Here is a 15210-nt window from a genome sequence, read left to right as displayed (position 1 = left end):
TACAGCACCATTTCACTATACTCAGTACCTTCTTTTTGATCTACTGTATATTAGACTGGAGGCTTCTTAAAGGCAGGATCTGGTTGGGTCATTCAGCCATTCATCAGCTATTCTAAAAACACAATCTGTACCACATTGCCTGCTAATTCCTGGGGTGGAGGGGACTATGTGCCCTCACAGAACTGAGAGTCCTGCGAGGGACACATTTTAATCCAAAAAACACACTGTCAGCAATATGAAGCAAAGATATATAGAGCAGGAGACTGGTATGAAAGTAAGACGTAGCAATATGATTAGAGAGGCCATGTGTCATGGTTTATGTCTGTGTCCCAGGCCTCATGAGTTTGCATTGTGTATTTGTTATTCATTCAGTGTCTAGTGCTTGGATTGATGGTGTCAGTGCTCCACCCACAAAGGGGTGGAGCCAGGATGTGATGTAATGGCAGGAAGAAGGTGTCTCTTCCTCTTTGCTAGTTTGAGTTTGCAGCCCCTATGAAAGGCAGCCCAGCCATGCCCGCCTACCTGGAAGCCAACTGAGCATGGACTGAAACCTCCAAAAACTGTAAGAAATAAACCTTTCCTTTCCCAACTTGGGCATCAGGTATTTTGTCTCAGTGACGAGCATAAAGTAACTAAGACACCATGGAAAGATTTTCAGAGAGGAGTAGTGGTACTGCAATCTGAAGCATGAGAAATGTACTCTATTCTGGATGTGAACTGAGAATGCATGTCTTATAGGGACATCCTCAGGTGATAACTGTAGCATATGTAAAGAGCCCATGCAGAAAGAAGGCCCATGAAGCTAAAATTGCAAAATGAGCCAGAAGACAAGAGAATGAGGATAGGGTGTTCCAGGAGGAAGACAGTATGCAGTGATCCCACATGGCTAAATGAAGACATTTGGTGTCTATTCTAAAGAAATGGAATCATTGAAAGAAAGGAACGTGATATGACAGACTGGTGCTCTGGGGGAGATAAGATTGTGCAGAATATAGTTTAACAAGGCAAGAGGAGATTCAGAGAGAATGGTCACTGGGGTCTTGGAGTGGTCCAGGTGAAGGTGTATTAAATAGGACTCCATGTAGCAGTGGAAAGAAAATCTTCCTCTATCTACATGTCATGAGAGAATGCAGACACAGCAGACACACAATCAGTGTCAACTGAATAATGCAGTTAAGGCACTAGATTTATCTTTACATGCTAACCTAAAGCCCTCAAAGGGCCCTGATATACAAAGACCTGTTCACCAGTCCTAGCACTGGCGGGGTCTCTGTTATATTCTGCTTCCTCTAAAAATGACTGAAGGTTTAAATAGGCTATAGTAGGAGACCTTGAGAATCCTCTAACTGCCTTGAATTTAGCAATTAGAATTTCTAATTAACGAAAGTTGAAAGAAATAAAACAAAAACAGTACTACTCTCAGCGCCTGCCTGCCAAGCACGAGGTAATGAGTTTGAATCCTGATACCAAAAAAAAATAAAAAATAAAAAATAAAATCTAAAAACACAGCACTACTTTAGTTATTAAAGGGTCTTTGAAAATGCTAAGTGGAGTCCTTATCACTTGTCAGCCTGTGTAGGTTCTATTAATGTCCTAAGTAAATTTTCAACTACACATGTGCACTAACTCACAATCACTAGCAAACATTCCACAACTAAAGCAAGGAAGCCTAATATAAAATGAGATGATTTTTCTTGGTGTTTCCCTTTCTGCTTGCTTCAGAAATTTGTGGGGAATACAGTTTACCATCTCTTAAAAAAAACAAACTTTACCTTTCCCAACATAAAACACAATGATTTAAAATTTGCCAAAAGAGCAGATGAGATGTAAGACCACAACTGAGCTTTTCTTTTCTTACATAGGTGGTTCAATGTCCAAGAAATATTTTAAAGTAGGTCAAATACACAAATACGGAAGTCCGAAATTTATGGTCCCCTCTTTGGATGACAGAAAATTTTTCTTGCTATACATAAAATTTGGATATATAATTATAATTTGGCAACCAAATTGTAATAAATATTCCATTACTTATTAGACACTGCTAGCCACCATTACTACCAGGAGGATGAATACTGTGTCTATTTTAAGACTTGCTCTTGTCTCCAATGCCTGACTTTTATGTTTTATGTCTGTCTTTCTATATATTTACCATTGCTCATCATCACGAAACCCAACTATTTCTTTGACAGTTTTGAATTCTGTCTCAATTTATTTCTAGGTTAGGGCATGAAATGTTTTAACTAAAACAGAACAGGAAAGATAATTAGATAATTTATTTATTTCCTACCAGAATTCAGGCAAATTATATAAAGGTAAGGTAAAAGAAATAAATAAGAGATAAATATGACTATATACAAACAAACACTGCATATATGCTATTAGATTCTCTTTTCTGGAAAAATCACAGTGGCATAGCTGATAAGACACAGAGTAAATACCTGGTTTAAACTATTTTTGATTCAGTCTAGAAAATGAATTATAAAGATTTCACAGTATGTGTATTTCAAATAGCCAAGTCCTCTAGTTTGCTTATGTAATTTGATTTATGTAAGATATAAAATGTGATTTAAATAAATCTGAAGTCAAACTAGGAATGACTTACATGCGAAAGCTGTAAGCACTTCAACATTTATTATCTTAGATTTGATGTACACAATGTATCTCTAACATTAGTGACTTTAACTTACTATAAAATGAAAGAAGAAAGGTTCAGTTTAAATCCTTTGTGTAAATACTTCAGGTGGTTAATTTATAAAACCAGTACTTACATCTAGGTTTTTCAGATTCAACCACCACTATTCCTCCAGGGCATTATATTAGCCTAAACTAAGTGATAACACTAGGGTTTAAATGCTTAAGATTTAATGAGAGAGTATGTTTATAATACAGTATGTTAAAGGCATCCTAGAGTTTTTACTACCATAAAGACAAATACTGAAGCAAAACTGAAGCATTAAGGACATGTTTAATAATATAAAGAATATGTAAAATTATACAACATTATGAAATAGGTCTCCAATAAATTCCTATTAAAAATAAAATTAATAGTGTTTAAAGACTAACAGATTTAGAACACAATCCTAAACAAATATTAGAATTACAAAGAGATGGAATTACTGTTAAAAGTTCAGGTATTTTCCTTACTAGGAATGAAAAATGATGGATGCAGAAAATTTATTGTCAGTTATCAAACTCTTGGATGATATATTCAAATGGAAAAACAGAAGTTCAAGAACAGGCATAATTAGTCACAGTAATGGAAGTCTACATATGGTTCCTTGCAGACAGTTGTACATTTGGAAAATGGCACACTGGAGGCTTCTGGAAAGTTGGAAAGGCTCTGGCTTGACCCAAACAATGATTCAATGGATGTATACATGTGCAAAATTTCACCAATTTATTCTTAAGATTTTTTTTAATTTTAGCATAGTGCGATACAACACATGAAAACAAGAATAAATTATATATGAAAGTTAGAAACATCACAACAAACTTTTGTTATGCTTATTAATAAGAATGCAAAAATTAGAGAAGTCCTCCCCTGAATAGGAGCTATATATAAGTAAGTAGTACTCAATAAAGAAAAGTGGAGGATGTTTGAATCTACTGGGAAGGTGAAACAGTACATAAAAATCCAAAGTAATTTTCCCAGAAATTATTTTGGCCACAATTGTCCTTTGATTTTAAACAACTGAATAATATAAAAACTCTAGCAATCTGTATGAAACATATACTTTAAACACAAAATTTAAGAGCATTGAATATTGCAAATAGTAGGAGCCAAACACTACAGCATTGGCTAGGTATACCAAGAAAGCTAGCATTTCTCAGAAACTATAAAGAACTTAGTGATTTGTCTGTGGGTGTGCATGTGTGTGTGTGTGTATATATATATATATATATATATATATATATATATATGTGTGTGTGTGTGTGTGTGTGTGTGTGTGTGTGTCTCAGTTTATTAATGTAGCAGTCATAGAGAAGAATTTTTAACCTTAATTTTTCCTGCAATTGAATTATTGCATCTCATCAATACACCTCTATGTATTTTATTGGTCAAATTTTCCAACATTAAAATCTATGCACTAGAGCAAAGGGCTCAAATTTTCTTTGGCAGTTGATAAAACCAGAGGTGGAATGTGTAACACAGGAATTCTGCCAGTTGGTATAGGCTCTAAAGTCCCGTAGCAGGGAAAGTCTGCAGAAAGTGAGCACCCACCCTGCTTGGCTGTCCAGAGGCAGGTGCTCCGGAGCATGGACTTCAGCTACATGAGTTCTTGGACACAAGAAAGACTGAGTCTGGGCTGAGTGGTGCTAGAAAAATCACTTTTGCCATCTTGATTACGGAGCTCCCATGTTTGGAATGCGGTAAACATGCAAATCTGTATTAAAAAGTGCATTTTAAAATTCTGATTTTTAATAGCTCATTATTTAATCTATGAGAGATTTTTTAAAACTCCAAGGACCTATTTTTGGTTTTACACTAAAATAAAAACTTGCCATTTTCATTCATTCTCTCTTCATGCCTTTTTGAGTTTTAATTATTCTTTGGACCAGTACAAAAAGACACCGAGCCCCGTATCACCATAGATAATACTTAGCAAGAACCTCCAGGACCTTGCCTTGGCCTATAACGACCATGCATGCAGCCGTGCAAACATGCATTCATGCAACATTGCAGCACACAACACAATGCGAAATGGCAAAGAAAACCAAGTGCCAGCCATGCAAATCATTTTTTCCAAGGGTCTCCTTACCAAACAGTGAAATCCTATGCCTGACAAGAACTCCAAGTTTGCAGAATAGGCTGAAGACAAAAGAAAAACAAAAGAGAAAAGGGAAGGGGGAAGGGAAGGTAGAAAAGACAGGGAGAAATTTTAAAAAATAAAAAAAGAAAAAGAAAAAAAAAACAGCTGATATATGAGCCGGAAAAAGCAACATGATGTCACGCAGAAAGAATCACTTCTCTGAGCAGAATGTGGATAAAGGTATTAAAGAAAGAGTCTTTGAGTGTGTATCTTTAACAAACATGGTTAAAAAGCACATATTATAAGTAAAGAAACCAAAACCAAAAAAAGAAAAAAATTGAAAGCAAAGCTAATTAATATAAAAGCAGTCTGTATGAACCCCATAAGAATATAACCACTGAAAACCATAAGGAAAAACTTTATATCTTCCCAAATTTACCTCTGGATTTCTAGATCTTTTTTAAGAAAAACTATGGACATGACTTAACAAGAAAAATATAGCACTTTGGGAAAAAAATATTACTTTAAATTTTAGTGTACTTTGCTGCTCAAAATATCTTTCTGTCCCAATCATGAGCACAGACCTTACACAGTTACCAGACTTCCAGTGAATTCAGAAACAGTGAAGTAGAAATATAATTTGAACAACTGATAATCACTCAGAAGAAATCACAGAGGTGATAATTTAAAGGATTCTTCACACTAATCTATAAATTGAGCATATTTCGTATATATGCTACAAGAAGTTCTTGGGAAGCCTCTCCTTGCACTTGGCAATGGAAGAGTCTGCTAACAGTTTCCTATAGTCAACATTCAGTCTCAAGGCACTAAATCTACTACCTCTCAGAACAGACTCTGAACCTTGGAGAGCCTAGAATGCGCTGTCAGTCCACCAAGCCTCAGTCCAGTAGGCAGTAGGTCTCTCTGTTCAGGAATAGCCTCTCCTCACACCCAGGCTATGCTACTTCTTATCCTATCCATGCCTCAGGACTCAGCTACAGCCTTTTTAATACCTTTTCAACAAACACCCCAGATCTCCAGTACCACTTTCAAACCACACTGAAAGATATTTCTTCCCTGCCAGTGCCAGAGGCCACTTTCTTCTCTGGCACTTGATGTTCCTGATGATAACTGATATTATTTTCAAATTGACCGATACTTCCAAGCTTTCAGGAACAGAGGTTTGTCCTGGCTAGTGCTTCTTAATGTGCTAAGCTTGAAGAAACATGTATGAATTCTACTCATAGCCAGCTTGATTTTTTCCCAAGAATGAGGACAAGTAGATGCCTACTGGCCCTGTTATTACAGGTTCTCTTGGGAAACTTCATCATTAGGCAAATCCCCAGGGTACCCATACTAGGGATGTGGAGCAGCCACAGAGACAAATGAAGGTGACCAACCTAAGGTAAGGTGGAGAAAAATGCAGAGAGGGTCCCCTTTGTGAGGTTAACCTCTCTTATAAGTTTTGGCCATCATATCGTACCTCAGGATCAATGTGGACTAATTTATTGATTTAAATTAATACTATAGGGCATTCTATAGTTTTTATCAGAAAATATGCAGCCAAAATGTCTGAGTAAAGCTGAGGTTTTGGTAAATCTCTTATAATAATTAAAATTTTTAAAAATAACAACCCAGTCAAGCAGCTACTAGATGAAGATTAGAGATTAGATCACTGACTTGTATTATTTAATACCATATGTATATATATGAAAAAACTTAGTCCATCTACTGAGCTTTCTGGATAACACCTGTATGCAAGTACATTTCCTAAAGAGAGCAATCACATTTAGAACTGCATACTTTGTATCCCTGTATTTCAATTAATTTTAAATGGTGACATCTTTTAGTTATTACTCTCTAGTACTCAGGGTACAATAGATGTTGGATTTACAATGCTAGGATTATATTTAACTCTTTTAATTTAAATATAGGTTGCTTTGTGTAAAACTTTGCTGTATTTCATTCCACCAGATTCTATCTAATGACTGAGAATGTGTCAGAGAAAAGTGATTTCTTAACCATATCTGATGCTTCTTATCTGTACATGCCACCAGGGAGAAACACAGATATGGAAAGTTATGTTCTACAGAAAGACAAATTATATGTTTGTGTTCTTCTGTGCCATCCATTTTAAGGGCCAAATTCTAATACAGACTATAAAGTGTGATTATCAACTTTAGCCTATATTTTCTCTAAAAATATTTCCCTTGATACTGTTGTCTTTCTCTGATCTTCTTGACATTAATAACATTCTTCAGAATGTGTAATTGTAAGGCAACTACACTCCTTCAGCATTGGTCATTATCTCATTCTGAAACACTGCCTTGAAGTTCACCAACACTCCTCATCAGGAAATCTAATAACTCGTTTTTAGTCTACTTCTTGGGTAGCTTTCTGGTGCATACTTAAACCTTTAAAACTCTTATCTCCCTTCGATTTTGTTTTATAGCAATATTTTCCCTTCCTAATAGTGCTTCATATTCTTCAAAGATCAATGACTGAAAATTCTCCAAATCTAACAATTCTCCAGGATTGGTAGTCAGACCTTTTGCTTCTTGTTCAGCGTCCTTCAATTTCTTTTACTTTCACAGCTTTGAGAATCACACATGGACAGATAATCCCTAAATATGTCATATGATGCCCTTATCTTCCCACAAGAACCAAGTGCATATTTTCAATTATCTGCTGAATGTTTTCAGCTGAATGTCTTACTTTACTTCAATGAGTAACTAATCAATTTCATCTCTGGAAAGTAGTCCTTTTCCTGAAATAAGCTGTTTTATTGAGCAACACTAATAAGTTCCAACAACCTACAGCTAAAACTTCAGCACCACAATCGGCTCCTTCCCAACTGCCACATTACTGCCAATCATGCTGACTTTGTTTTGTACACCCAGCTTCTTCCAACATTGGCAGCTCTTTCCTCTACTCAGTACTCTGTATCCATCTCCACTGACACACATCACAGCTTTGGATTCAGTCAGCTCCACAGGTGTACATCTACTTCACTGTCAAGCTCCCTACAGTTAGGAACTGTGTTCTGCTGGGTGTATGTTTATCTCCAGACCTAGGACGTCTGGCTGTGCATGGCAGGCTCTCAGAAGTGTCTACTGAATCATCCAGTGGGTGGCAGTTGTGCTGTGACGGTCTGCAGTCCTGCTCCAGTCCTGAAATTCTGCCATATACGGCTCTCTCATTCCTGTCCACCCATTTCTGCTTTCATGTTGTCCTTCCCAAAGGCCATTCTGATCATCCTCCAATTTAGGCTACAATGGCTTCTTAGTGTCAATGAATAATTAATTGAAAATAACACTTTAAAATTTAAAAAGAAAGACAGAGGTGCCTTATTCTGGCAATTAAAATCTATTACAGTCTACATGACTTAGACTTTCTCTAAATTACCTGACACTATACTTTATTGAAGTGGTTACACACTATTCGCAAAATGTTCCCTTCGCTCAGCCTCTAATCTAGACTTCTTTTTGATCAGCTTTGCATGTCATGGTTTCCATAGTCTTTAGTCTCTCCTAACCCCTCCATCATGCTTAGACTTAACTTTGAACCTCATGAAATCACTTGGCTTTCTTTTAACATGATTATATTTATATTCTTGTATTTAGATATTACAAGATACCTTTCTGGAAGAGGGACAAAATCTCATTTCTGCAGAAAAACAGTACTGGTTTCAAACAGTGTAAAGCTCAATACACAGTTTCTAATGCCACAGAAACATCAATTTTTAATTGTGGAGATCTTAATATAGAGTAAAATTGCTACTCATAACTGAAACCATCACTGTAGTGCATGTTTAAATACATACCTTTTATTCACAGTAGCATAGGCAGGTGGGTTTTTTTTTTAACCTATTTTACCAGATTTTGTCTGTGTTTATTTTTACCTATTTTATTGTGATACTGAATTCAAGCAGTAAGAAATCAGATATGTATAAATTTCAATGGTTCCATTTCAGTGTGCCTAATTATTGAGCTAGCTTTTAAATTTTAATGGTGCTTGCTACTGGTTGTCTTGAAATGTATTGTTATAATATCTTTACATCTTTAAAACTTAGAAAATACACAAAAATAGCAATAAAACTCTAATACACTACCTGAAGAAAAGTTTTTAAAATTAAGTTTATTTGTTCCTAGCATTCTACATATACAAATTTAGGTATTTTCGAAAGTTTGGTTAATACTATTTGAACATATATTTTGTTTTACTCCATGATCACTTTCCTAAACTATTATTCATATCCATAAAATTTTAATAGCTTCACATGCTATTTTGTACATGCATGTACATAACTTATTTATCATTATGGTATTCATTTTTCATCTATGAATTTTCCTGAGGTTAAATTCCTGTTAGTTACTAATATATTATCATGAAATATGTTACTTCACTATGCATCTCATTTCTATGTCTTAGAATTTTAAATGGCATATGTTACTTTTTTGGAAATAATAATGGGAAAACTAAATTTAATAATCCTCTTTCTATTAGATGGAAATAAAATTGAATCATTTGAAAACATTTTGTGTAGTATCATCACAGAAAGGAAACTTTGAGGTTTAGTTTTGGGCCTCAAACTTGTATCACTCTAGGCTAGCATAGAATAACAACACTTTTCAAACTTATTCAATGAGGGATGGTAATGGGAAATTAATTCTTTTCAGAGTGTAGTTCACTGATTTTTTCTATTTTAATTTATGTATACTAATAATAAAAATTGTGTATATTATAGATGGACAACTTGATGTTTTGATACATGTATATTTTATGATAAGTGAAAAACTGGAGGATAAATCTGATACCTAATAGAGATAACACAAGAGAGAAAGCAGAATTTGCAAAAATTTATCTGCATCTTCCCACTATTTTCTCTGGGGGTTGGGGATTTAGCTCAGAGGCATAAGCACCTGCCTTGCAAGCAGGCAGTGGCAAGTTTGATCCCTGGTATTGATAAAAATGAAAAAGACAAAAAAAAAAAAAGTGCCCACTATTTTCTCTGATAACATTTTTTCTTGGTTTATTTAATCAAGTGAAATTTAAATTTACAGTATCCTCTGGGAATTAAATTTCAATTACAAAACATTCGAAGACTTTCCAACATCTGGGCTTGGTCATGAAATACTGATGGCTAGGTACCCTCCTGTCAAAGAAAGGTGGGAAAGAAGGTCACGCCCAAGTGGGAGGGGAAAGAAAGGGACAGTGTGTGGTTCTCTATCTGACAAGCATTTTTGGAAACAAAATGTGCCACTGTGATAAATCACATCTATTATTTTCACTATCATCCATTTCATCAGCTTCAGAGTTAAAGTATTATTTGAGGTGATCCGAGGACATTTCTAGTGCTGTAGCAATCCTATATTATGTATTTGGACACTGACTAGCTGGAGATATAGATAACAAATTAAATAAATGAGCAGAAAATCACTTCCTGGTTGCTCCTCCCACATTAAATAATACAAGGATCCTATTGGACTTCTTCAATTTCTTGTCACCTTCACCAGTAGGTTAACACAACACCTTCACTCAGCACAGCATTAAACAGCCAAGGATCTCCTGCAGTTTCTCCAGTGCTCTGACTTCTACATTTTGCTTACTTTTATAGAAATTTCATTTCATTCAGATACATTCTTAAAAGTCTGGTATGGATTCTGAGCAACATAATAATATGTAAATAGATATGCTGAGTAATCAATTCCCATGTATAGTAAGTTCTAGCAGAGCTTTGAGGAAACAAATTGCAAATGCCCAACAGAACTGAAAAAATATATAGAAAGAATTCTTAAATTTAAGCACAGATGAGAGGGCATTTCTAAGATACTAGCTTGAGTGCCATGAGGGAAATATCCAGAAAATAAATTTTTTATTTCAGTACTTTTCAAGATTGGTCATTAAAATTTTTATGTCATTAAAATACATGTAAGTAGGATTTTATCTTCCTGAAAAATAAAAGCTAGCAAAAAGCACCATATTAGATTTATAGAAATGTTAAAGGAATCAGTGTTAAAAGCCTCGTGTTCCACAGAGACTAACCTCCCTGGCCTTCTACTTGTGGATTCTGCTTTGTGTATTTTGTTTCTCCTCTCCAGCAATGCAGTTAACAGCAAGGAATAAAGAAACATCTAGAACACATATCTTAAGTTACAAAAACTCTCCTCACCCAGCACTGGATGTTAATAGGCCAGAGACTAAAGGTCAGGGGAGGGATCTCTGCTTATGGCCCCACCACAGCTGTCTGCGCCAAATGCATACACACAGAACCCACCCAAAGCTATATGGTTGTAGCTCTTTACCTAGTCACCATCTCTTTCTCTTTGTTTGATGCATGTCCTCCAGAGCAGAGCGGTCTGCTTGCTGCAGATAAGAAGTATAAACGATGGTTTTTGAAATACTGATCAATTAAAGGAAGAACAACCTGAAAGAAAGGAAAAGAAAAGAGATCTACAGAGTGGACTCTTGCTGGGAATGGGTTACAGAAAAGGCTCAGAACAGTCAGAGTTCTGTTCCCAGGCCACAGGCCCCAGGTCAACGTCATAGCAAAGTTTGCCTCTCTCTGTCCTCTCTGTGGGTTCCATGTCCTCTGTGTGTGTGTGTGTGTGTGTGTGTGTGTGTGTGTACAGTGTGGAGGAGTGGGAGTTGAGTGTGGTGGGAAGTGACTAATGGGAAATAGATTTCTAATAGTTTGAAATTTTTCTCCAAATGAGATATTATCAGTATTTTTATACAATGTAGTTCAACAAGCTCCAAAATAATGCATGATGACCACACACTGAGCAAGTATTAACTGTCAGGACCACAAAGGATATAGTGTCATTTTATTGTCATGGCAATTGGATGTGGGGCTGCTGTCCTTGCTTTACAAGTACTAGTTGGAGACAAAGAGAGGAAGAGGCTTAAAGTCACATCACACCTGACTTCCTAAGTAATATTCTTCTAACCTGGCTTTCTCAAAGCCAACATCCCATATCTTTATTTTCTTTTTCTTTTTTGTTACAGGCAAGGTCTCACTATATATTTAGGCTAGAGTTAAACTCACTATCTACCCCAGGCTGGCTTCAAAGTTCCAATGATCCTCTTGCCCTGGCCTTCCAAGAGCTGTGACTATAACCACAACACCTGGATCCAGTGTCCTATTTCTGCACACTTAATTCTGCTGGCCTCGGGCCAAATTCTGCTCCCTGTGCTCTAGGACCCTCACCATGTGTCTTTGTATATGTAATTCCCTCTGTCTGTGATGCTTTTCCTGCTCAAAAATTATTTCACCCATCTTACAGAGCTCAGCTCAGGGGAACTTCACCAGATAAGCCTCTGCTGGCCTTCTCAACTAGCTAACATTCTATATTCTCTGCTCTTCTTACATCTTTGCCAATCTTAAATTTTATATATATGAATTTTGATTAAAGTTTCTCTTCCCAAGAGATGATGACGTATAAGAAAGCAAAATTAATTTTGGGTTTATTTCCCATTAAGGTTCTTTCTTGCCATGAGAACTGTTACTTTTCCTGTTTTATTTACCAGAGGATCTCTAATGGGAAAGGCTGCTGAGCCTATAGCAAGCACTAGATAACAGTTTGAAATAGATTTCCAATGAATCAATGAAAAAAAAAATGATAGCATTGCCAGTATTCAAACTCAAGTCCACCTACTATACCCTTTTTTTCCTACTATGTGATACAGAATAGTTAGAGAATGAAGAATGTATAAATTTTATCTGTCGTCCTTGAAAGTTGTGATGCTGCCTGAATTTAATGGTTGGCACATAATAAGTATTCAATAAATATGGTGTATGAATGAAATAAAGGATTAGTAGAAATTGAACCATGTGAAGCACCTAGAAAAAAGTTGAGAAAAACAAGAATATATTTTAAGAGTATAGTAAAGTCCACGAATATAGTATTCTGATAATTTGCTATCAAGGTGAATTATAATCTAATAGGGACTAGAGATTCATTGATCTATTAATTTATAGAGCTATCTGTCAACACTGTACACCACAGAATGAACCAAATCTTTATATGATTGGAACAGACTCTGAGTGTTCTGTTGAGTTAGAAAGAAAAGACAAATTTTCTTTATATAAAGGGTGAAATTGTGAAAATACAATAGAAGCCAAATATTAACCAAAATCATGCCATTTTAAAGTATTCAAGTGTTGTGCTTATAGTAAATTATCTGTAATAACAGTCAAATGCAAGTATTTTGAAAGAAAGCTGAGAGCAATAATTAGGTCTTGGAGTCAACTACAAAAATAGCATGAACAGAAATGCTTAGCAAGGGCATCACATATGTCTTTGTGACAATCCCTAGGCCATAATCTATAGCCTGAAACAGATCAGGACATACTAAGTACCAAGGGAGTGAGGGAGCCCCATGTGGAGACATTACAACTTTTGGTCTCCTCCCTTTTCGGCTCAAAGGAAATGATGAACATTCCAAAAATATGGCGAGTCCTTGCTAGATCCTTATTAAATGGAAAGGATAATGGAATATGCTTGGTATATGAATAGTTATTCTCTTTAAACCTCAGCTTTCCCATCTGTAAAACGATTAAAGATCAACAACACAGATTCTACAGTAAATGTTTTAGCAATATACCATATATGAATTAGTTAATGCTTTCCCTCCTTAGAAAAGAAAGGCTTATATAAAACCAGTAAATCATGCCAATATTCAAATGTTAATTTCTCTGTGACATATGAGAAAATATAAAAAAAAAACAGGTAAAATTTTGCTTTAGACTTCCACTACAACTAAGCTGTTTAAGGGAAAGCTGATCAAGTTGAAGTGTGACCAAGTATGCTGGCAGGAAATTTATCCTGCTTGATTCATGCAGTTCTTTTGGTGCCACAGAATATTTACTTGTAGTGAAAGTCACATTTAGAGACAAGCGAATTCTGAAAAGAAGCAATGATCTAATGAATATATTTTGGAAACACACATATTGAAACAGAAACAAGACGGATTGTATACTGTACTTTGGCAAAGAACTTGATTTCTTGTTCATAAGGAAAATGTTCTCCTTTGCTTCTGCTGCCACCATCTGTAGATATGAAGAGTTTTTAGGTACATGTTGTACTTCAAACATAATGCAAAGTTGAGGATGTACTGCTAAATATATTTTACCACTACACAGAAAATAAAAAGTCAACCACAAATATAAAGGGTAAATTTAACACAATTAAAAACATTTTTAAAAATATTCAAATCTAAATAAAAATACTACTGCAGATACCCCTTATTTATGTCTATGAATACAAATTCGCTTTTGAGTAGCCTTGACAGCCTATTGGCATGTCAGGGGGAAAACTGGAATAAAGTCTACGTTGCACATTGTCAAGAGTCTTGGAGAAGGAAGCTCACAGGTAGGAAAAGTAACTACAAACTAGGTAACACAATTGGTTAGGGTTTAACTTTGGTCTCTGATAAAGATGATTATCTCCTGCTGTGACTGAACATAAAGGCTTATGATTTGAATATACAACTGAAAAATTACAGAAACTGGGGCTTGTCACAAGCAAGAGGGTAGTAATTGTAATATAAGCCTACAAAATTAGCAGTCTACAAAAGAATAAAGGAGTTCTGACCTATGTCAAAAGATAATTTCCATAAGTGAAGCAAAAACACTCATATTTTACTCAAGGTTTTTAAAAACATTTCAAGGTTAAGAATTGATTGACCTAATGTATTTAGCTTAGAAAGTGACCTTTCCCACCTCTTTCATGCATACATAAAAGATTTCATGCATACAAAACAGGTAAAAATATATGATAATAATTATGATGTTATGCAGAGTGTACTGAAGAGCTAAAAATTCAGAATTGGATATAACATTCTATAAGAATCATACTTCTGCTTGTTTTTGCAATTAGAAATAGAATATTACCTTATCAAATCTTAGACATAAATTCAAGATAATTTTTAGGAAAGTCAGGTACTCTTTTGTAATATTAGAACAATGCTGTTGCCACAGAAAAAACAAAGTAATGATTTTTATCTCTTGAACATGTCATTTTTGTATTATCTTGGCATTAAATTTCTCTCAAGAACAATACGCAAAATGGTTAGATCCTTAAAAATGTCAAAACAGAGTTTTGTGCACAGTCAAATCTGCTAATACTTCAATAAATTACATAATTTTTATTTCTTTCATTATACTTTTAATAAAAATGCTTATGTGCAAATGAATTGGAGAGAATACAGCAAAAATTTTAGGCATAGTATGTTCTTGCTATCACAATTAGGTGAAATCTATAAATAAGATATGCCACAAGTCAATGAAGTCAAAGATAATGAAGAAGGCAACACAGCAGTTTTGACTGTAGTACCAATGATGGCACTGACAATCTCAGCTGCACCTTTTCCTTTAACTGAGTCTTACAATTTGTTCTCATTGGCTACCTGAAAAAAATACATGCAATATCATAAACTGTAAAAAAAAATGCTATTT

General features: G+C 35.2%; 1 protein-coding gene across 6 annotated transcripts in view; it reads right to left on the bottom strand.

Annotated features, from left to right (window-relative positions):
* Ryr2 (ryanodine receptor 2) overlaps nucleotides 1–15210 on the bottom strand; it is a 659796-nt gene that overhangs the window by 125689 nt on the left and 518897 nt on the right. For all 6 annotated transcript variants that reach the window (XM_063260102.1, XM_063260104.1, XM_063260105.1 and 3 more), the window contains 3 exons: nucleotides 13739–13803; nucleotides 11057–11178; nucleotides 4761–4810 (listed from right to left, as the gene is read on the bottom strand). In XM_063260102.1, coding sequence (XP_063116172.1) covers nucleotides 4761–4810; nucleotides 11057–11178; nucleotides 13739–13803 — 237 coding nt within the window. The remainder of the gene's footprint in view (nucleotides 1–4760; nucleotides 4811–11056; nucleotides 11179–13738; nucleotides 13804–15210) is intronic.

Source organism: Cavia porcellus, unplaced genomic scaffold (assembly GCF_034190915.1).
Source record: "Cavia porcellus strain 051 isolate PalLab524CR breed Dunkin Hartley unplaced genomic scaffold, mCavPor4.1 scaffold_13, whole genome shotgun sequence".
Classification (NCBI taxonomy): Eukaryota; Metazoa; Chordata; class Mammalia; order Rodentia; family Caviidae; genus Cavia; species Cavia porcellus.
This window is presented reverse-complemented; position numbering and strand designations above follow the sequence as displayed.